Raw genomic sequence first — 22,329 nt, 5'->3', positions numbered from 1 at the left:
ACCACACACACATCTTCTTCAATCTCTTCCAATACTCTTACCCACAATTCTTCCTCTTTCTGTTCTCATATGCTACCTATCATTTGAGAGCTCTATAATGATCGAAAAAAAGATATTTATTTAGATTTGGGTAAAAGAGAGGGGGAAAAAAAGAGGTTCTAAATTGTGAAATAGATGCGAATTTTAGATGGATTTTTTGAAAGACATGTTTGAGATTATTTCTAAATGTAAGGCAATTTTATTGAGAGCATTTTTGAAGAGTTTTCTATAATGACCCATTTTTGGTCTGCTTCTCTTCTTTCTCTCATCCTCCATTTGAGTCACTTTATTTCTCACCACCATTAAAATAACAAAATTTATAATAAAAAACATAACAAAGCCTTTCTTATCTCTAATTCCTCTTCAACGTAAAAAAATCACTAGGAAAGAAAAAAAATGAATGATTAGTAGCAAAATAGATGAAAAATATGGGAAGAGGGAAAAAATGGAAAGAAATCAAGAAAGAAAGGATTTTGGAGATTAGTTTGAGATTTCTTTTAAAAAAATATTATTTGTAATTAAAAAAAATGATGTGGCAATATATTTTTGATGTGGATAGTGAGGTGTTATCCACATCAGCGTGATTGGGAGACACATGATCAGAGGGATTTGGCTCCCCTCCATTAACCTTTCCCTCCATTTCGTCAAGTACACATCTAGATGAAAAACATGTGTACTATTTAATTGTTAAATATCAAAATTATGTTGCATTAACTAGTATCATAACCATAGTTAAGAATTAAGTTTTGAACAAATAATTTCTTAACTTTGGTAAGAAAAATATTCCTACAAATCTTAGAACCATTTGATTTCATTTTATATTTCTATATTCAAATATTACTATTTACATTATTTAATCGCTTCCCATGCTAGCAAATTTATTCTTGAAATATTAGGTTGAGAAATTTAAAAAATAAAGGCTTAAGTCATTGACGACCCCTTAAAGTTGTCTGCATATTCCACTTAGACACCTCAACAGACCCTTTTTCCTATTAGACACTCCAATCTTCAAAAATAAATATCTATCAAACATTTTTCTGACACCTAATCAAAAGAGGAAGTGCGTGTAATACACATGCACATGATGTGGCAAACTAACAAATTAGATAACAGCCCACCCCACCCTTTCTTCTCTTTCCTTAATAGCTACCCTTGTCCACCATGGTTAATTTTCAATATAGAAAAAATGGAGGTTTTAATATATATATTAAGTAAGAATTTACTATTTTTATTTCTCTGTATGCCTTCTTTCTTATTTCCATTTAAATTGATAGTATTTTCTTGAAAGATCTGTTCTTTATTTTTTTATTGTGATTTCGAATTTGTTTTTTTTTCCTTTTCTGTTTATGTTCGATTTGTGAAGAAGAAGGGGTGTGGGTCAGGGGAGATGAAGAGGAAGAGAGAAAATATTTAAATAATAATCTTCATTTGTTCCGGCAAAGAAGATGTGGATGGTGGTCTCCATTTTTTCCGGCAAAAAAAAATGTAGATGATGATGTCCATTTTTCGATAAAGAACTGTGATGATGATCTCCATTTTTTCCGACAAAAAAAATGATGGGTTAATTCTACATCTGAAAAATTAATAGTATAGCGATAAGAAGATTAAAAAAAATGGCGGTGTATTCTTGTGAAGAAATGGTGCAGCAAGATGTTATGGTGAAAGAGAGAGAAAGATAAAAATATTTTTATTTTAAAAAAAAATAATGAAAAAAATAAAAGAGAAATTGGAAAAAAAGGAAAAATGCTAATATATTAATTTCACGCGCCCAAGAAGGTGTGCATTACAATTTTTGTGCCACATCTGCATAAAGTGTCTAAGTGGTTCAAACTCGAGAGGGTATAGGTGTTCAATAGGTACAAGTTTTAGTTGAGGTGTCTAAGTGAATTATGCAGACAACTTCAAGGGGATAGACATGACTTAAGCCAAAAATAAAAGGAAGAATTATCATTGATGATAGAAATCATATAATAATAATGGGAAGTAAAAAATGCATATATAATTAGAATTACAAATGTGAAAGTATCAAAAAAGAAAATTCATTTTAAAAAATAAAATAAAAGAAAACATCAATGTAAAGGCAAAATATTTTGTAAGACTACTGTTAGGCTAAACAAACTAAACATTGTTATCCATTTTATTATTTAAATATAAAATAAATTTAATGATATAAATATATGGATACCAAAAATTGAGAAGAATTAATTATTCTTACTAAATTTGGAGAGATTTTTTTCCAAAACTTATTCACTTAACTATGGTTATGATACTAGTTAATGCAATATAATCTTGATCTTTAACAATTAAATAGTACACATGTCTCTCATCTAGATGTGTACTTGACGAAATGGAGGGGAGCCAACTCCTGATCAAAGGGGTTTAAAATATTGTTTTTTTTTAACTTTAAGTGTTCAATTGGCAATATCGTGAGTAGAAGAGTCCAGGTGACAAACGGAGCCAAGTACAAGGATCTCCCAGTCATTCCGCCGTTTCTAAAATAATTATTATTATAAATCCATTGCATTGTGTGGATTATCCATTAGATTTATTCAAGAATTAATTGGATTCATGTATGGGTACTTCCAAGGTGATAAGAACCTTAAGGGATAATTATGTATCTACTAGTTTGGTGACCTTTGGGAGTGATATCTCAACACTATAAATAGAGATATCACTCACCATTTGGTATACACAATTGAATAAGAAGAAAAATCTTCTTCTATATCTACTTCTCTTGTCTTCTTCTCTTTATACTTAATTACTTATATTGCTTTGAGCTTGATTTTATAACAATTATTTATTTATAAAAGAATATCTTCCATTAATTTTTTTTTGGCTTTGTACACTTTCTTTACGATTAGTTGCATATAGTTGATTTTTATATTTGTGCAGAACTGAGAACTGATGTCATCAAGATATTTGTATATTAGGGGAGCAAATATATAATTCAGTGAAGATGACCATCGAAGCCAATTCGTAACATCCACACCCTCCTATCAAAATAAATATTATTATGACAGACAACACTTCATTATCTACTAACCTTTCATCCTAATTCGTCACATCCATACCCTTCTATTTAAGGTCATGTCTTCGGTAAGATAAAGGTGCACCATATCATGTCTAATCACCTCTCCGAATATTATTTTTCAACCTACCTCTACCTCTTCTCATACCCACTATATCCAACTTCTCACTCCTTCATTGGAGTATTTACGCTTCTCCTCTTTACGTGTCCAAATTATCTCAACTTTGCTTTCCTTCAATGTAATAACGTTTTCAAAAAAGATACTCCCTTCGTTTAAAAAAGAATGGTCTAGTTTCCTTTTGTAGTTTGTTTAAAAAAGAATGACCCCTTTCCTTTTTAGGCAAGACTTTAACTTCAACTTTCCACGTGACATGTTTAAGACCACAAAATTAAAATGCATTTTGGTATATTTGACATAATTTTAATTTAAAATCACAAGATTAAAAAAAATTCTTTCTTTTCTTAAACTCTATTCCAAATTAAACTAGACCGTGCTTTTTTAAACGGAGGGAGTATTAGATTATAGGCTTCTCATTATTAATAAAACGAATAATAGTAATTGATGCAACAATGGAAAATAATATAAATCAATTTTGTCCTGGTCGAAAAGAGTGAATATGATGACAACATTTGCACATACATATAAATGTGTTAATTGTCAAGTGGGCAACATGTTATTCATCAGTTTGTGTGTATCATACTTAAAAGATGTAACAAAATTACAAATGGCATAAATAACATGATGGAAGGAGAATCCAAACAAGTTGTCCCAGCTGGTGCACTACTCATGTCTCATGGCACCTCTCTCTTAATTTGATTTATTTCTCTCACTTATTTAACGATAAAGCTAGAATCTTTTTCAAAAAAATATATAAAGAAATAAACACGCACACAAAAAAAAAAGAAATCGATGTAAATGAGCCCTTTATTTCTACTTGATTCTGCTCTTACTTGCACCCATATTTTCTTGAAAACTTTTTGAAAATATACGGCTCAACACAATGCATTTATATATATTTACATAATATAGCTAACTTTCTTTTCACAACAATGTTTATGTAGGTGATACACAATACTAAATATCTATTGTAATAATATATCAATCTTATGAAAAAATGTATAGTAATGTATAAAAACATTTATATTCACTTTTAAATTGATATACAATATTATACAACAAATTGGATGTCGTCTCCTAGAATTTTAACCAATGAAATTTCATTTGAAATGGTTTAAAACATCACCAAATGGCTCAAAATCTTCATCGATCGAATAACTTCAAATTTTAATCACAATTTCGAAATGATATTTCCAATAAATCTCAATCATCAATTAAATTAAAAATTTCAACAAATCACAGAATTCATTTATGAGTTTTCAATTATTATCTTTTAAAAATAACAATAAGGTTTTTAGTTTTTCACTTTAATTCACCCAAATCACTCATTTTTTTTATTCTATACTTGGACCAAGTGATATAAGTTAAAAATCCCTATTTCTTTGAGGAGAAGAAATTGGAGAACTAAAAAATTATATAATGTGAATAGTGATAATTCTCAGTTTCTCACTCAAATGTGATAAGTACTCCTTAATTCATCCTTAATCAAGAGGTCTCGGATTCGAGTCTCCTTAGATACGGAATCACCTTTTCTTAAGAGGCACTTTACCTTCAATGTGGAACTTTCGGTGCAAATCCAAATTTGATCGAACTTTAATATGGATATCGAACGTCAAATTAAAAAAAATGATAATTCTCTCTCATGCAATCTAGATGATGTGAAAACCCACAAGAAGATAAGAAAAATAAAGGAACAAAGTATTACTAGAATTAATTCTCTCACTTCGTATCTAGTTGACATTGATCCCCCTTTAAGAAAGTAAATACATTTTTTTTCGTTCTAATATATGTGAAATTATAACTATTTAAGGGTCAATTCTTTTGAAAATATTTTAAATCATTAGCTATATTGATTTATAGTTTTTTGAGTAAATTTTTAAGTACATAAATTTTATTTCAAAGTATATATAAAAAAAACATTATCCAAATTTGTAATTGAAAAATATTTTAATCTTTGTACTCCAAAACCCCTTTACATAAATTGAAGAAAAGGGAATAATGGTTCCAATTGAAAATATTTTCTTGTATACAATTATAACACGAATCAACATATTTATAAATAGAGACAGAATTAGAATTTTGAGTTAATGAGATCTAAATTCTGGAAGAAAAAAAGAGTTAACGAGTCCTTAATAAATTTGGCTGGTGTTTTCATCTAACTTCATACAATTATTCAATTTATTATGAAAATGACTTTTGTTGCCTCAAATTTTATGTATGAATTGTCAACTAGGACTAATTTCTTTCCTTAATTGTTAAGTCGTGCATTTAATTTTAACATCTGGCAATAGTCCTAAGAAAATGACAACATGAATTTGACAGTTCAAAGCAAATTTTTTTTTCTTTCCTTGTCAAAGAAGAACACCAAATCAATTCATTGACAAAGATTGATCAACAACCAAAGGATGTTGTGTTTTTTTAATATTAATTAGAGGTTTCAGGTTTGAGCTTCGAGTATAGAAAAATACTTAACTTCCTTTCAAATAAGGTCCTATGCCGTGCGAATTCAAAATAGTTGAACTCCTATACAGATATTTCTGAAAAATCAAAAACAAAAATTAAGATTGATCAAAATTATTTTTTACTATCATAAAAAGACTATGTTGGCATTTTAAGTATTTTTTTAAAATTTTAATGAGCAATTTCATATTTAAATTTGAATGGCATGTAGAGCAATACATCATAGATGAATAGTACTAGTTGTTGTTATTATTTCTTTCTTCTAATTGATATAATTTACGGTATTTGAGTAGATGATTTTCGGAAATTTCTTTATTTTTACGAAATAATGATAAGATTTACATATACTTTATCCTGCATAAATTTCACTGTCACTAAATAAATTGTTATGGTAATCATTATATTACCACACAACTTACCCCTTCAAAATTTGTTACTCCCTCTATTCAACAATATTTGTTCATTATTGACTTTGCACATTTCTTATAAATAAATTAGCGATTTTACTATATCACCTTTTGAATATAATAAATATAATATCTTGAAAAATGTAATAGAAAAATGACTATAATTAATGATAAGGGTAAATTAGGAAGTAAGTGTAAAATTATCCATTGATTTCATAAAGTGGACAAATATTGCTGGACATCCCAAAATAGTATGAATATAATAAATATAATGTCTTGAAAATAGAAAAATAACTATAATTAATGATAAGGGTAAATTAAGAAGTAAGTGTAAAATTATCCATTGATTTCTATAAAGTGGACAAATATTGCTGGACATCCCAAAATAGTATGAATATAATAAACATAATGTCTTGAAAATAGAAAAATGATTATAATTAATGATAAGGGTAAATTAAGAAGTAAGTGTAAAATTATCCATTGATTTCATAAAGTGGACAAGTATTGTTAGATATCTCAAAATAGTATAGTGGACAATTATTGTTAGACGGATGTAATATTTATAAAATGAGACTTTTTATTCAAATCTGAATTAGTCTTCCCCAATACAGAATCTAACATGTGTGGGAAATTAAAAAAAAAACATAAAATAATATAATAAAAAATTGATGATATTTGTGAATGAGGTTCAAGAATAAATAAAGGTGAAGATTCTAATCTGACAAATTCCCCCCTTTTTCTTCTGCAGAATTTTAGATTTCTGTTCTACTGCCGCGTTAACCTCAATTTCACCATACCAAAACTGAATTCTCTCACTTTTCTTCAACTTCTCCATTCCTCTACACCTTCAGGTTCTTCTTTATTTCCACCCCACCATTTTTTTTTATTAAAAAGATTGAATTTTTATTGTTTTCTTGGAAGTTCTTGAGCTAGATTTAGCTATATGATTTGCATGGTTCGTCTCTGTGATTTGTGTTTGTTGTTTTAAATTCTTGATCTTCATGCAACACCCAGATCTTATTTCCTGATTTCTCGGAATACTTGTTCTGTTTCATATTTTGGTTGGTTGGTGTTTCTGCATATTGAGGCCTTTTTTTTTTCTGCCAAGAATGCTTTTTTAGGTTTGCTGAATAGGAACAACTAAGATTTAATGACACTGAGTGTATACATGGTACAATCCAAAATGGGGTAGATCCACCTTTGGTTGCTGTATATGCTGATTCACGTTCTTGATTTTTGTTTAATTTTGGGTTGTTGTAGTAATAAAGTTGCCATTTTTTGCATACTGATGAACCCCACTTGTGTGATTTGGTCCTTCCTAGAATTGTATATTGATTTGCCACTTGCCACTCTTACCTGCCTGTAGTTAAGATGTTGGTTTTTTCTGAATTCAGATTGAAATGGGGATTATATAGCGCAAACCCAATTCTTGTAACTTGATGTGTCTGTTTATTGGATGTTCTTGTTTATATTCGATTTGGATCGTTATTATAGCAATAGAGTTTTTATCTTTTTGGTACTTATCCCCCAACATATGAGGTTTGGTCCTTTTCATTAATTGGCCATTCCATCTTATTTGATCCTTTAACCAGCATATCCTACTGTTGTTAGATGTTATTTTTCTGATTTCAGATTGAAGTGGAGATTACTGTTATCGGGCTTTATTTCTGCCACTTACATTTGTTTGTTTGGTTATACAGTTGTTGCTCATATTACAGGGCCTCTTTTCCTCTTTTAGAGAAGAGGTCCACAAGGACCCTGACAAGTTAGAGGGAGGAGGCCAATGGATTTTGAAAGCAATAGCTGGATTGGGGAAAGACTGTGTTACTACCCCAGGCTTTTTGGTGGAGTCATGCTAACTGCAGCCTTGCTCGGGGTTTCAACTAGCTATTTAACAGGGATCAGTGCTCCTACTCTACCCCACTTTTTACCCAATCTAAGTATCTTTCGTAAAAAGAAGCGTGGGAAGAAGCGTATTCGTGTTTATATGGATGGGTGTTTTGATCTGATGCATTATGGTCATGCAAATGCGATAAGACAAGCAAAAGAATTAGGAGACGAGTTAATAGTTGGAGTTGTTAGTGATGAAGAAATTGTAGCTAATAAGGGTCCACCGGTTTTATGCATGGAAGAAAGGTAGTTTGATTAGTTGCTCCGTCTTTCATTGATCAAAATATTTTGTACAGAGTAGTTTAATGCATTACATTCTACTTGATGCCTTATTTGTTTGAGTGGTGCCATAGAAAGCTGTACTTTTCGTGACTACCTTAGGAATGTTAGCTACTCCTACATGTGTTACATGAAGCCTTAAAATCTAGTGACACAGTGGACTAAAGAAGATACACTGTAATCTTCTTCTTCCTTCACCACCTTGCCTGAGTAGGATAGGTGAAGAACAAATCCAGTCTGAAACAGAAAGGTTGGGTATGGTTGCTAAAATTGTTTTGATAAAATGCAATATCTTTGGTTGTATGGACTGTACCAAGACTGAGAATTATGAAATGCACGATCGAATACATCTTAAGAGGGATCTTAGTAAAGATGGTCTTGTTTTGGGGCAATCCATATTTTATGTAGGATGACATCCTATAGACATGTTGATAACAATTTGTTATCAAGATTATGATGTATTAACCAGATGCACTAATTCAAGTCCTCATTAACTATCCATCTAGAGCATCTTGATTATAAATAATATTTTTCAAGATTCCACTTACTTGAGTGAAAATGATAGCTAGAAATCGTGAAATAATATCATAACTAACAACGCTTATCGTTGTTTCCTGCATTCATCCAGTGGCTAATTTTCATTGTCTACTGGTCCTTTGGCAAAGGCAGCAACTGAGACAGTCTTTTGCCTATGAGTAGCAAATCCTCTTCGATATTATCAATGGATCTTTCTTCATAAAAGAGAAGTATCAGATCCTCATTGAGATTCCATCGCACATGCAGTTTATCCCAGTACCATCTCTGGGCTGGAAGTGTAACTGTGGAAAACTATATGATTAGGTTAAAGGTCTCTTATCCATTTCAGGACTGTTATCAGCACTGTCCATTGAAGTTTGACCTTGCATCTTGATGAGCCTAAGAAAGTTTTTGGCATAAAGTGGATTATGGAGAAGAAGCTTTTTGAAAGAAATTTATGCTTATTAGCTCTTGCATGTTCTCTGTGTATAGATGTGAATGTCTTTTAGTTCTTGGAAGTTCAAATATAAATTAGCACTCACTTTAATTACTTGAAAAAGAATTTAGTGCGGCTTGTTATGTGATACTATTTTGTTTCATCAATTTAACTGTTTCAGTTTTTCCCGACCCTCACATGTTATCTAATTTAAGATTCTTTGCAGACTCGCCCTTATTAGTGGGTTGAAGTGGGTGGATGAAGTTATTGCTAATGCTCCTTATGCAATTACTGAAGATTTTATGAACCGTCTGTTTACTGAGCATAAGATTGATTACATTATACACGGTGATGATCCTTGTCTACTACCCGATGGAACTGATGCTTATGCGCTAGCAAAGAAAGCTGGTCGTTACAAGCAGATTAAACGCACTGAAGGTGTCTCCAGCACAGATATTGTAGGTACTATATCTCTCCTATTCTGGTTCAGTTTTAAGATTTGATGTGTAAGGACATCATGCAATCTATTATGCTAATATAGATAAAATTATCCAGAAATGTGCCTTATGTTTGTGGTTGAACTGATTTTTAAGAAGATTGTTTTCTGTATAAAATGAACCCGCCCCCACCTCAGTTCGTTTAATTGCAAATTCTTGCCATTCCCGCCCCTAGCTTTTACTTTATGCATACATATGTAATTAATAATGTACAGAGGCTATTAATCTTTCATTTTCTTCCCTCTTCTTCTTCTTCTTCTTTTGCCCCTGGCCTCTTTTGATGGTTTTGTTAGCTTTTCATGATCCTGCTATATATTAAGACTGTTTGTCATGTGCCAAAGTTTTGTATATAGCTGATAATATCAGAAGACTTGTGTATAGTGTTTTTTCAGAAAGGAGAAAACTTTCTATAATCAAATTATTTTCCCTAGCCCAGAAATGGAAATAAATTAAAGAGACTGTTCAGTAAACATCCTGGAATCACATACTAAAAGCGATGAGTATGTTTTTGTTTTCTCATAGATTTTACAATCATGTTTTGTAGGAAGGATTCTTTCATCTGCTAAAAGTATTTCTCAAGATTGCGCCAATTCATCTCTCCCCAGCAAAGATGATAATATGAACCATGTACATGCTGAGGAGAAAATGTCGAAGATCGATCACATATCTAGTTTTCTGCCCACGTCTAGACGGATTGTGCAATTTTCGAATGGAAAGGTATCACAAGCTATACTCTCTACTTATTTGTGAGGCCTCATGCCAGATGTATAATGTTCCTTTTTCTATTTTGAATTTTCAATGTGAACATTATGAGTATGAACTCAACTGTAGAATTAGATTTTTTTTTTTTTTTGGAGCTGTTATGTCTGAATCTACACTTCAACGGGGCTCAAGGATAAAACTTTAGTAAGTCTCGCCCAAGATCATACCTGAAATGCTGGCTTATACTTAGAGGCGGATTTAGGATTTCAAAAGGATTATTATGAAGAGGGCAGATCTAGAATTTACATTTGACGGAAACCTTTAGATTCTTGCCATTAACTCATTGTCTATTGAAATTATAGGTTCAAAAATTTATTCTTTTTCTTACAAATGTAGTGATGTCATATATATATATATATATTTATATGTTAGTCCGTGTCGAAACCCGAAAATGTTGGTATTAGTTGAGCCAGTTGACTATATGCTACATTGTCCAATACTACTACTTTAAACATAGACATTTAAACATTATATAAAATTTAAGTAATAAAAGTCGAATAGGGATAGCAATCTGTCAAACTTGGGGAGTTAGAAAGAATAAACCAAATGAAGAAAGAAGGAAAAAGAAAGAAGTACTCCCCGGCTCAAATCTAGAAAAAGAAAGGAAAAATAATAAGACAAACATGGAATTTGAACCGCTGGTTACATTTGTAGAGGTGAACCCAATAATTATTGCACCATAGAGACACTTTGAGCCTGGGCGTGCACATATATTTTAAACTGATCTTGTAAAACTATAACATTACTATACGTGGTCTAGGGAGAGGAGCTTGTATTCACGTGAAACCATACTCCTCCTGTCCTCCTCCACCTAGTATGCCCCTGCTTATATTAGCAAAAAATTATGTAAATGAAGGTCTTCCTCATGGAGTTGATGAATCAGAATACATAGAGTTAACTTGGCTAATACTTACTAGGGATTTTACTTGAGATAATAGATCGTCTATTCTTTGGGCAAACAAAAATTTTGTTCTATTGTGGTGAACATGTATTAATAACTGAACCATGTACCTCATCCATATGCAATATCATATACTTGAACCATGCTTGAGTAAATGAATTCACGCTTTAGAAGTTGAAACAACAAAAATGGTGATAAAGTTACCTCCCATTAGCTCATAGTGATTTACAGAAAACCTAAGTCTCACTTCTCTTTTCTCATTGCAATCATTTCTGTTTGAGATTTTTTTTCCTCCTAGAGCCTTGGAAGTAAATATTCTCCTCTTTTTTTATTCTTAGGGGCCTGGGCCAAATGCTCGAGTTGTGTATATTGATGGTGCGTTCGATGTTTTTCATGCTGGCCATGTGGAGGTAAATCTCTAATTTGGAATTTTGGAATTAGTCAGGCTTTATTATGTATATAGTGCAATCATATGTGTGACTTTCACCTATATTTAATATGTCTGAAATTGTTAATCTGGATGGTTTATGGACTTCCTGTGAAGTTTGCTTCCTTGCTTCCTTCTACTTGCATGTAATGCTAAGGTTCATGGGTTACGATGCAGTCTAAGTCATTATCCTTAATGATGTTGAGAATTAAGTAGCATTTAATATTAATTGCAATAAATACTTTTGAACCTCAAAGCTCATTATAATAGTAGATGATGTTTAATGATAGACTTAATATCCAAACTATTGAATCTTTTATTTTTGCTTTTATACATGATATACTTAAATCTCCATTTCTAGTCTTTAACCTGCCTATAGTGCCTTTCATTTTTTTATTGTGCTTTGTAGTTCATTAAAATAGTGTCTTCTGACATTCAGCATCAGTATACAGTTTTACGAGTAACAGACAATTTTTCTCCCATCTTAGATTCTTCGAAGTGCCAGACAGCTTGGAGATTTTCTCTTCGTTGGAGTTTACACTGACGAGACTATCAGGTACATTTATGTTAGTATTACTTGCCTATTCTTGGCTATCTGTTGCTTTCCGATGACATCCTTTAAGTGATAACCCTGATTTTATTTGTCAAAGGACAAACTACACTGTTGATTAAAAGGCTCTGAGGTCACATCTTTAAATGAACCCTTATTTATCTCAAAAATTCTTATTTTCGTGTCAAGATATGCTGAATGTGTGATTATCTCTGTATTTTCACTTGCATGTTGAGATACCATGGTTTAGTTATGACTTTCTAAAAGAATTTCACAGTACTCCTTCAGAACCTGTGGTTATCTCATTTAACACACTCTTTATGAGTACGAAGATAGAGAATTAACTAATTTTATTTCTTGCAGCGAACTTCGTGGACATCAGTATCCACTGCTGAATCTGCATGAGCGCAGTCTTAGTGTACTTGCCTGCCGCTATGTTGATGAGGTCATTATTGGTGCCCCTTGGGAAGTGACCCACGATATGGTAAGCTTGCTTCAACCTTTTAGATGTTTTCTCTCTCTTATTTCTAGTTTCTTTAGATTTGTCTACTTAATTGTATTTATTGTATATTCAAAAGATAAGCAAAACAGCTGCTTTTCTTTTCCCTTATTTTTTCTCTTTTATTAAAAGAAATTTCTTCTGCATTTGTTGATTTCGCATTGATGAAAAAGAAATATCACTCACCTGTGTGTCCTTTACCCTTTGCCCTGTCATACAAGTATATAGTTCTCCCTGGATAGGGGTTCTTTCTGAAAGCAAAGCATACAAATAGTCGCAAATTGACAGAAATAGAAAAGGCTAAGGTTTCATTAGGGGATAGTTTAAAGATTATGTGAACAATTCATACTTTGGCTAGTTGTTAAAATCCCAACAGTGTACATTCTCATATAGCTGAGGATGATCAATGGCCCATTAAATTGGTGGACCCAATGACTTGAGACTTCATACTCTCCCTTATACTAGCAAATTCTTCACTATCTTGTGGAATCATATTTATCTTATAGTACTGAGTAATGATCAGCGCAAGATTCACAGTTCATCACCATGAAAATTGTGCTGCTATAACTGAGAGCCTAATGCGCTACAGTTTGTGGATCATTAATAGTGCTTGAAACATTCACCAAAACACTTGAAAATGCAACAATATATGTGGCATTTTACAGTTCTTTCACAAGAGCATTTTGTTATAACAAGCTATTCCTTTTTCTTAGAAATCAATTGTTTATTTTTCTCTCATCCTACTCTTAGACATTCAAAGGAGAAAGTGTGTACTCTGCATTTCTTGTTGGTGACTAATTTGCCTTTTTTTTTTCTATTTGACATGGACTAGGTAACAACTTTCAATATTTCTGTGGTTGTACATGGGACAGTTTCTGAAAGGAACTCTTCTACAGGAGTAAGTATTTGCACAATGACATTTTCTGTTTAACGCCAAAAAAATAATAATATTAGAAGCATGTTCCTGAGAAAAATCATGGCTGCTGCAGGAAGAACATGATCCCTATGCAGTTCCTAAAAACATGGGAATCTTTCGAATAATTGAGAGCCCTAAAGACATTACAACCACTTCAGTTGCTCAAAGAATCATTGCCAACCACGAGATATATGTGGTAGGTGACACTTTCACATTTGTTACTTAGTCCATAGATTATACAGTGTTTAGCTGTTTGCGAAATTTACTCACATGCCAGTTGGAGAGAGAAAAAGACAGAAAGAGACGGACTTGTAAAGGAGCAGTATTTGGATCGACTACAATGCCCAACAGTATCAAATTTCTATGTATAATATAGACACTTAGGTGGATCAAAATTTAGCATTGTGTTTGCTACTTCCGGTGTGACCTAGTTCATAAAGTGTCGATTATCTAGGAAATTCAAAAGCATTGGTGGTCAGGAAAATCATTAGTGATAGTAGTGTCACAAAGTAGGTCATAAATTTCCTATGATGTAACATTCCGTTGAGAAGCACTTGAGATCCTCCATATGCCACACTTGACTAACTACCATAGAGAATCCTAACTACAGGAGTTTTAGCTGTGCAATATATTATTCCATAACTGTAGGACTCTTTAGTTCTGCGAAAATGGGACAATTGAAAATTTAGGGGTTCTAACCTTTTTACGTATTAATTAAGTCCATTAAACAATAGTTGTGTTTTCTCTTATGTCCATAGCTTATATTTAGGTTTGAAAGCCCATATATGACTCCGTTTACCTCATAGACCGACTTGCATTCCCATGAAACGCCCACATCTCTATATATATAATATATATATAGTGAACTGGAAAGCTACAAAGACCTCATTATCAATCTCCTCTCATCAGATTAAACTATTTGTTGTAATTTATATTTGAAATATGATTCATGGACATTGTATCCTCCACTTTCTATTTGCTGCACATTGATATTAGATTTTGCTAAAAGTGTCTTTTCTCCATTAGTACAAATAACCTTCCCACCCCCGCCATTCCTGCGGATTGCCAACCTCAACTTGCCCTGCTCCGAAGAAGCACGTTGCATGTCAATATTTTATTACACCCTTGCTCTAGCATCCTCATTTTTATTGTGAAGATTTCACTGTTCTTTGTTTGCAATTAATTTTGCTCTATCATAATACACGCCTTATTGGGATGTGCAGAAAAGGAACTCAAAAAAAGAAGCAAGTGAGAAGAAGTACTATGCAGAGAAGCAGTATGTTTCAGGCGATTAGGTTTTATGTTACAGTCTCCAGTATACCTCTTGTGGCTTGTAACTTTGGCGAAGGTGCTCTTTTTTCAAGGTAGCTCGTCCTGTATTTGTATTTGTTTGTATTTGAAATATATACGTTCGAGGAGGTTTGCAAGATATAAGAAGAAAATTCATAGTCAGAAGATGTAGACTTTTATTTATTTATTTATTTATTTCTTGGGTTGTAGCTGATTTCCTAATCTCAAATCCATATTGATTCTTGTAAGTTAAGGAACTGTTGTTCCATTCTTATTCTATAGTTAATCAGTTCCAATTTCAATTATTGAACTGTAATTACAGCAGTTGGGGGTATTTTGTTTCTTAGAAACAAGTAAACTGAATATTGCTTCTTTCATTTTATGGAAGTAACAAGTAGGGTCTTTTGATGAGGGCGACTTGACTTCAAGTTTTAGGGCCAATCAAATGTCTAAATTGTATTATTTTCTCATGAACATAAAAAATACAGGTGTGGAAAGTATGAAGTTTCTCCAATTCATGAATAAAATATCAAAATATCGTACAATACCAAATCACATATTTCCATATTTCTTTTTTGTGATTACAAACTTCCAAAATAATTTTATGAAGAACTACTTGTCAACAAACGACACATTAATAACAAGAGCTCGTTGTCTTTTTTCCTCTTTAACTATTATGAGTTGAACAAATTTCGTTCCCAAAGTGACTATTTTCCATTCCACAATCTCTATCAGTGTGTAAGCAAAATAGGCATAACAACTAAAGAAAAATCATATCCAAGATATGGAGAATGATGGAGACATTAGAAAACCATAAGCAGCTCTTCGCTCGACATATTAGAGGCCATGCTTGCTGAATTTAACATAACGGTCTCCTGACCTTTTCAATTCACATTCTAGTACTTTTATCTACTATTTACTTCACCCTCTTTTACCTAACCAATGCTTCCTTGCAAGAGGAGACCCATGGAGAGTTCTAATAATATCTAATCGTAATTATAACATCCTAATCCTTATATGCCAATTACCGGTACCAGGGAATAGGTGTTGATGTGTTCTGAGGCAGTTGAGTCGTCGTCATACAATGCTGTTGTTGCCAATGATGAAAACCATCATTTACACCAACTGCACCAGCCTCGACTGCAGTTCTTGGTTCAACATCCACACTGTTATCTTCAATATCCATAGCTACTCCCTCCATATCTTCAGCATCCATCATATCTGAAACATCAGGTTGACTAAGGACTTCAGCTTCTGCTGCAGAAGGAAATTGAGATGGAACCCACGGAACAACCGCTAGACATTCTTTTGCAGAACTAGAGTCGTCCTGTTGCGTTGCTTCATTGTCAACTAGTCTAAATGCATTTGCAGTGTTATCCCAGAAGATTTGACCTGCACAACATACAAAAACTGATCACTGAGCTTTAAAGTATATTTTTCACTTAGGTAAAACACCACCGTCTAATCAAACCAAGGAATATACAACGGCAACCAGCTTCTATGGCTCTGCCCATGGATCAAATTAGACTCTGTCAAAAAGTTCTCAATCAAATTCTAATTTTAACCATTATCAGGATCACATCCATTTTCTCTAAAAAGATAAACCAATATCCTCTTTTTTTTGGATCTGTAGAAGCCAAAACAATATTTTTTCTTTCTAATATAGTAAGAGCGCATCTCATGAAGCTTGTTTCCATTAACACCTTCCTCAAAAAATACTCAATACATACAGGATTCTGACTATTCCTTAGCTCAGCTCCATGATCAGATCACTAAGAAAACAAGTTCCACAAAGAGAACAGGGATTTCTAACTTTTTTCACCAATAAATTCGTCAAAAAGAAAGACTGAGCTACATGAGCTACACTTGCATTGACAAAGGTTATTCTAGAAAGTACCTAAAGTTTGCCTTAGCATTCAAGCTGGCTTATATATTAACTGCAACCCCAATCAGCTCATCTTGAACTGATGTATTGCCAATTTACCCCTGGGAAGATTTATACATGCTCCTTAGCATTCAAGGCAAATTCCTTCTCGTGACCTCTACCAAATTTAGACAGAGCTTCACCATTACTTTTCGAGCTGTGGAACTTAACAAGTTCTTAAAACAAGAAACACACCACCAACAATTAGATACTATGTTCATCCTGTTGATCTCAAGGTGATCTAAACCATATTAATATAACCTAATAAGCCTAATAAATAAGCTAATGCATTCGATGTTTTCAATAAAACTACCAAATAATCTCATATAAACTAAATTAACAACTAAAGGTATAGGGACCAGAGACTTACTTTTGAGACCATTAAGAAACTGGGGATCCACTTTAACGGAGAAATTAGAAGGGGAATGCACAGGCTGTGTGTTCATGGGCTTGAATAGAACAATTGCCCTCTCTTCATTCTCGGGCACACTTGGCAGTTCCTCAATTACTAGACCCCTATTTACTGCATTGCTTCCGAAGCTTGGATAAGTAGCTGCTTGCTCAAAAGCTATAGGAATCTCTGGTTCTTCAACCTCTTCTATTATGGGAGGCAAATCTGCATCCTAAACATAGAGTAAATAGAAAAAAACATCACTAACATACTCATTGCACAGGCAATTTCATCAAAAACAAACTGAAAGGGGGCGATAGCAATTTTAGAACATTCTTTGATTTATCCTCAATTCTGCCAAATTAAGTCGTAACAAATCAACTACACCTCAATCCCAAACTAGTCGGAGTTAGCTATAGGAATCCTCTATATTCATCCTGCTCTTAAGTTGAAACAACAGTGATTTATTTTTTCGCCAGTAACTCCGTAACCTTTATATCCTGAGGCTAATGTAGAGGGTTATTTACGTGTAGCTTTGACATACCATGTGTGTGTTTAAAAATTCACTAAATAAGAACAGAATTGATCTCGAACCCAGTAAATAACAGGAGTTATGGTAGAAACTCAAAGCAATATAGTTTAAAAGGCAGCCCAGTGCTCTAAGCTCCTGAGTACGAAGAAAGACTTAACTACAACTGTTTCCACGCGAATCTCCTGATCACATGTAGGCAACTGCAACTGGTACACCAAGGTTCATACAATTCAAATCCAAAAATCCACCTCAATCAACACCAAGTGCATTCTTCTCTAGTTTAAGTTCATACAATTCCAGTACTCAAAAAATCAAGCTCAACCTCCATTAGTTGAAAAAAATTTACAAAACCATCATACTAATCACTACCTTCAACAGAATTTCATATACTTGCAGTTAAAAACAGAAGAATTTCTCAAAGGGCGAAGAGGTTTACCAGTCGACGAATTTTTCTGGCGGGAGAAGAAAGTGAAAATTCAGAAAATTCATCATAAACATCTTCCAAATCCTTCCTCTTCATCTTCAATGTATAGTATGGCTCCATATTCTTCTTTTAACAACAGCGTCCAAAAAAAACCCTAAAAAGCTATCAGAGATCAATTTGCACAAATTTATGCTACCTACCTCCTTCTCAAACGATCGATCAAAGCAGCAACCAGAGTGTTGTTAGGTAGTTGGAGAGCTCGGTTTATGAAAGTGAAAGAAGAACGAGGTTGAGAATTTCAGTTATAGGAAGAATAATGGAAGCTTGTAGACTCTTCTCCCAAGTCTAGATTTTTCCGGAACTTTGGTGCACATAGAGAGAGAAACAAACTGTGGGCCTCACTTTACTTGGGTCAGGGTCCCACACAAGAAACCAAATAGTCCTATTATAATTTGCTATGCATTTTTTTTGGAAAAGGGTTAAAAATGCCCTTAATGTATTCGAAATGGTTTAAAAATACCCTCCTTTTACCTTTTGGTTTAAAAATGCCCTCAACGTTTTTTTAAGGTTTAAAATTGCCCTTTTTTAACAGTTTGTTGACATGGCAAATGCTGAGTCATTAAATTAGACAAATGGCTTATCTTATTGGTCCACCTATTTTTTTTAAATCCAGCCCAACGACCCAACCCATCTATGCTACAAAACTCAAACCCACCCACAAACCCGTTTACACATTAACCTAACATATCCTTGAACTCCATTTTAGCATGATTCTCAGCCTTTTTTTGTAGCAGCCGCCGAGGATACTCTGCTAGCCGCAGCTCTGCTTTAAATGATGGTAAGGTCCTAATGAAACTACTTTCGGATCATACTCGTTTCTGTTGTATTCATCCATCTTTAATAGAGGTAAAACTTTATGTATTTGTCTTCACCACGAGTATTTATAATTTCTTGGCATATATTATTCTTCTTGCTTTTTTGGTATCTGTTCGATTCTCCTTGTATTTCTAAAGAACAACACATGTAGGTCTTCTAAAAGGTGGCAGCCAACGCTTGTTCTTTGTTCGCCCAAAATTATTTTTCTTGCTTTTTTTGGTATTTGTTCGATTCTCCTTTTATGGCTGCTCGGTGATTCAGTTTTCTTCTTCTTGATATTTTCTGTATTGCGGTTGCGAATTAATACCCTTGAAAGATTTACTTATGCATAACTTTTCGGTTAATTGCTAGCTTTTTGAAAGCACTATTCCTTAGAGTTACTGTATGAATTTTAATCCTAAGAATTAGTTGTCCAAGATGGTTTAAAATCCTAAGTTTCAAGATAGTTTCTTTCCAAGCAAATTGAATTCAAGAACTTGCTTACAACAGAACTAAGAAAATCTGCAGAATCTCCGTCCGATATTTATCAAAATTCACGTCGTAATCAAGTTTGTAGTGCAGCCATGTGCAAAAACATCAACTTGACAAATCTTGATGTAGTTCTTCCATCTTTTTCTTCCTGCAATTAACTAGAGAATGGAGAACATATGAATTGAAGGAGATGAAAGAAGAGAACTAGAGCTAATGGAAGCAAAAGACCCAAAAACGATCGGGTCAAGTTTTTCGAAATGGATTTTCAGACTAAGTGGGTCATATATTTTGAAATGGGTAAAGAAAATTCATGTTACATTTGCCATGTTAGCTGGCAGTTAAAAAAGGGCAATTTTAAACATTAAAAAAACGTTGAGGACATTTTTAAATCAAAGGGTGGAAGGAGGGCATTTTTGAACCATTTGGAATACGTTAAGGGCATTTTTAACCCTTTTCCCTTTTTTTAAAAATAAATTTTAGAAATCACATAGTTTTAATATGAAATTACAATATATTCCTATTTAGTTTGTAATTACATTAATTCCTGAAAAAGTAAAATAAATCGAATACATAATATGTAGCTCGAATACATTAAAAACTAGCTCGGATGCATGATAAAATAATTTAGAAGTAGGAGAGAAATAAGGATTTTAGAGGTTTTTAGAAATAGAAAGGAATATTACAAATAAGGGAAACATAAGATGTGTATTTCAGTAATTTTTTCTTTATTTTTTGGTTTCTCATTCGGTGTCCGGAGTCCACGTTGGAGTTTCGACAAAATTCGGATCGCGCTCTGCAGGGCCCATTCGGAGGTGGCGCTCCCAATAGGATTTTCTCCATACCCATGGCTCAAACCCGAGACCTCTGGTTAAGGGTGAAGCACTCCCACCAGTGCACCACAACTCATGGTGGTGAGATTTGAACACGCAAACACTAGCTCATTCAAGAAATTTGGAACCCATCAAAGGGATCTAAAATCGCTGGTCTACGACAGCCTATTGTAGTATTGTTACACACTAATTAATGCATTTATACACACTATGCATTAATTAGTGTGTATAACTAATGATTGAATTACATTAATTATATCAAATAAGATAATTAATTATATATTACATTATATCAAACAATTTCTAATAATATAATACTACTTAATAAACTTCAAAAATGGTACCAACTCAAAAACTTGAGTCATAAGTCACTAGTAGGTAACTCATATTCTCGAACGACAAGTAACAAACATATTAGGCAGAATCAACAACCAACGACAAATTAACTGCAATAAAATAAGAAACGCAACGGAAAAAAGAAATAACATCAATATATACATACAGAGAAAGAGTACATGATCCAATCTCACAACCTGGTGGACGAAAGTACAAGTCTCAAAAGTACAGACTTGTCTTGAATCAAAAAGACTAGTAAAAACTATTTACATTTGGATATAGGCCGAACTAGGACGTTAACAGTTCACCCTCAATATTCTCCAAAGATCTCCGCAATCAAACTTGAATCATTGTTGATGGTTGGTGCTGGGATCTGCATCAAGAAAACAGATGCAGAGTGCAGCATGAGTACCAAACCAACAAGTACTCAATAGGTATCATAGGTTGATTGAGCTTGGAAAGTAAAAACAACATGAAAAATGAGAAAGTAAATAGTGACAAGAGGTCAAATGAATAAAGCGATAACAAAAAGTTTAACTACAAAGCTCACAGGTCTAGAAAGAACTACTAAAAAGTTATCTATAACCTAATTGCACCCCCATAAGCCTAGAAGATACACTCATGCGCAATCGAAAAGTAAATAACCCAAACAGACTCCCTATAAGCCCGATAAGTACACAAAAGAGCTAAGTATAACACTAACTAAGACTTAAAGTATTACAAAACTGAACCAGTCAACCCTAGACTCAAATAGTGACAAAAGCATCCTGAAGAACCCAATAGTACATCATGCCAAGACTTAAACCAGACTTAAAGAAGCGGGTCTGAACTCAAATCACGATGAGTGAACATATACCGGGGCCTTAAACAACAGCAAGTAGAAATGTGTTACCTCGAACTGTGGCTAAAGGAGGGACGTCAAGCCTCTAACCATAACTAAAAGGCTTTAAATGTTGGGTTTAGGAACTTTTTTTCCCTTCATATGTGGATAAATAAAAGTCTTATTTGGACCAGCTCACTTTAGCCCATAAGCCCAATATTATGTGACATATATAAGGCTTATTTAGGTCTTATTTTCATAAATACAAGAGAGAAAAATCAAGAGAGAGCCATTTTAGAGATTGAGAGAAAGAGAGAAAAATCTCATTTTTGTATCAGAAAATTTTCTACTCAGGCAATCCGCTTCAAACAGAGTTTTCCGCTTCGTTAATCGTTGGATCATGGGAGTTCTCAGAATCTGGTTCTTGCAATTCAACGGCGGAGATCGGATTTGGTTATCTGTAGCTTCTGATTTTGGGGCGTGAATAGTAGCTCCTTTTTGGGTGAAATCTCTCATTTAATTCTCTAGTTTTTGTGCAATCTTGTTTTGTTGTTACTCGTTGTTTGACACTTATTTTGTGGCCAAATTTGGAGAACAATATTGTAACTCTTGGTGTTTATAGTGGAGCTTTTGGTCCTGTGGTTTTTTAGTTTTCCACGTAAATCTCTGTGTCTTTTGTGATTGGTTTATTCTTGTCTTATTGTTTTAGT

At 33.2% G+C, this 22,329-nt stretch overlaps 2 protein-coding genes across 3 annotated transcripts; one reads left to right on the top strand and one right to left on the bottom strand.

Moving 5' to 3' along the window:
• Positions 1-6,750: 6,750 nt before the first annotated feature.
• Positions 6,751-15,320, top strand: LOC102590819 (ethanolamine-phosphate cytidylyltransferase-like). Of its 2 annotated transcripts, none has more exons than XM_015314943.1 (10): positions 6,751-6,903; positions 7,771-8,188; positions 9,400-9,635; positions 10,215-10,387; positions 11,672-11,743; positions 12,249-12,316; positions 12,674-12,794; positions 13,642-13,707; positions 13,799-13,921; positions 14,949-15,320. In XM_015314943.1, exons 2-10 carry the CDS (start codon positions 7,836-7,838, stop codon positions 15,018-15,020), a joined length of 1,284 nt encoding a protein of 427 aa, XP_015170429.1. In that variant the 5' UTR covers positions 6,751-6,903; positions 7,771-7,835; the 3' UTR covers positions 15,021-15,320. The 2 variants fall into 2 exon arrangements, with proteins under 2 accessions (XP_015170429.1, XP_006360666.1); XM_006360604.2 differs by having other exon boundaries at positions 7,753-8,188.
• Positions 15,321-15,631: 311 nt separating this feature from the next.
• On the bottom strand, positions 15,632-18,649 carry LOC102590471 (uncharacterized). Its single transcript, XM_006360603.2, has 3 exons — positions 18,299-18,649; positions 17,310-17,562; positions 15,632-16,407 (listed from the first exon to the last, which is right to left on the bottom strand). Exons 1-3 carry the CDS (start codon positions 18,404-18,406, stop codon positions 16,040-16,042), a joined length of 729 nt encoding a protein of 242 aa, XP_006360665.1. The 5' UTR covers positions 18,407-18,649; the 3' UTR covers positions 15,632-16,039.
• Between the last annotated feature and the right edge of the window lie 3,680 nt (positions 18,650-22,329).

Source organism: Solanum tuberosum, unplaced genomic scaffold, assembly GCF_000226075.1.
Source record: "Solanum tuberosum cultivar DM 1-3 516 R44 unplaced genomic scaffold, SolTub_3.0 scf00328, whole genome shotgun sequence".
Taxonomy (NCBI): Eukaryota; Viridiplantae; Streptophyta; class Magnoliopsida; order Solanales; family Solanaceae; genus Solanum; species Solanum tuberosum.
This window is presented reverse-complemented; position numbering and strand designations above follow the sequence as displayed.

Bases quoted from the DNA above. Each gene is read 5' to 3' on its own strand.
- LOC102590471 (XM_006360603.2), bottom strand. From the start codon at position 18,406: ATGGAGCCATACTATACATTGAAGATGAAGAGGAAGGATTTGGAAGAT. The intron at 17,563-18,298 runs GTAAACCTCTTC...CTCTATGTTTAG, and splicing joins CCAGAAAAATTCGTCGACTG to GATGCAGATTTGCCTCCCAT. The intron at 16,408-17,309 runs GTAAGTCTCTGG...TATGTTGTGCAG, and splicing joins GTTTCTTAATGGTCTCAAAA to GTCAAATCTTCTGGGATAAC.
- LOC102590819 (XM_015314943.1), top strand. From the start codon at position 7,836: ATGGATTTTGAAAGCAATAGCTGGATTGGGGAAAGACTGTGTTACTAC. The intron at 9,636-10,214 runs GTACTATATCTC...CATGTTTTGTAG, and splicing joins CTCCAGCACAGATATTGTAG to GAAGGATTCTTTCATCTGCT. The intron at 11,744-12,248 runs GTAAATCTCTAA...CTCCCATCTTAG, and splicing joins TTCATGCTGGCCATGTGGAG to ATTCTTCGAAGTGCCAGACA.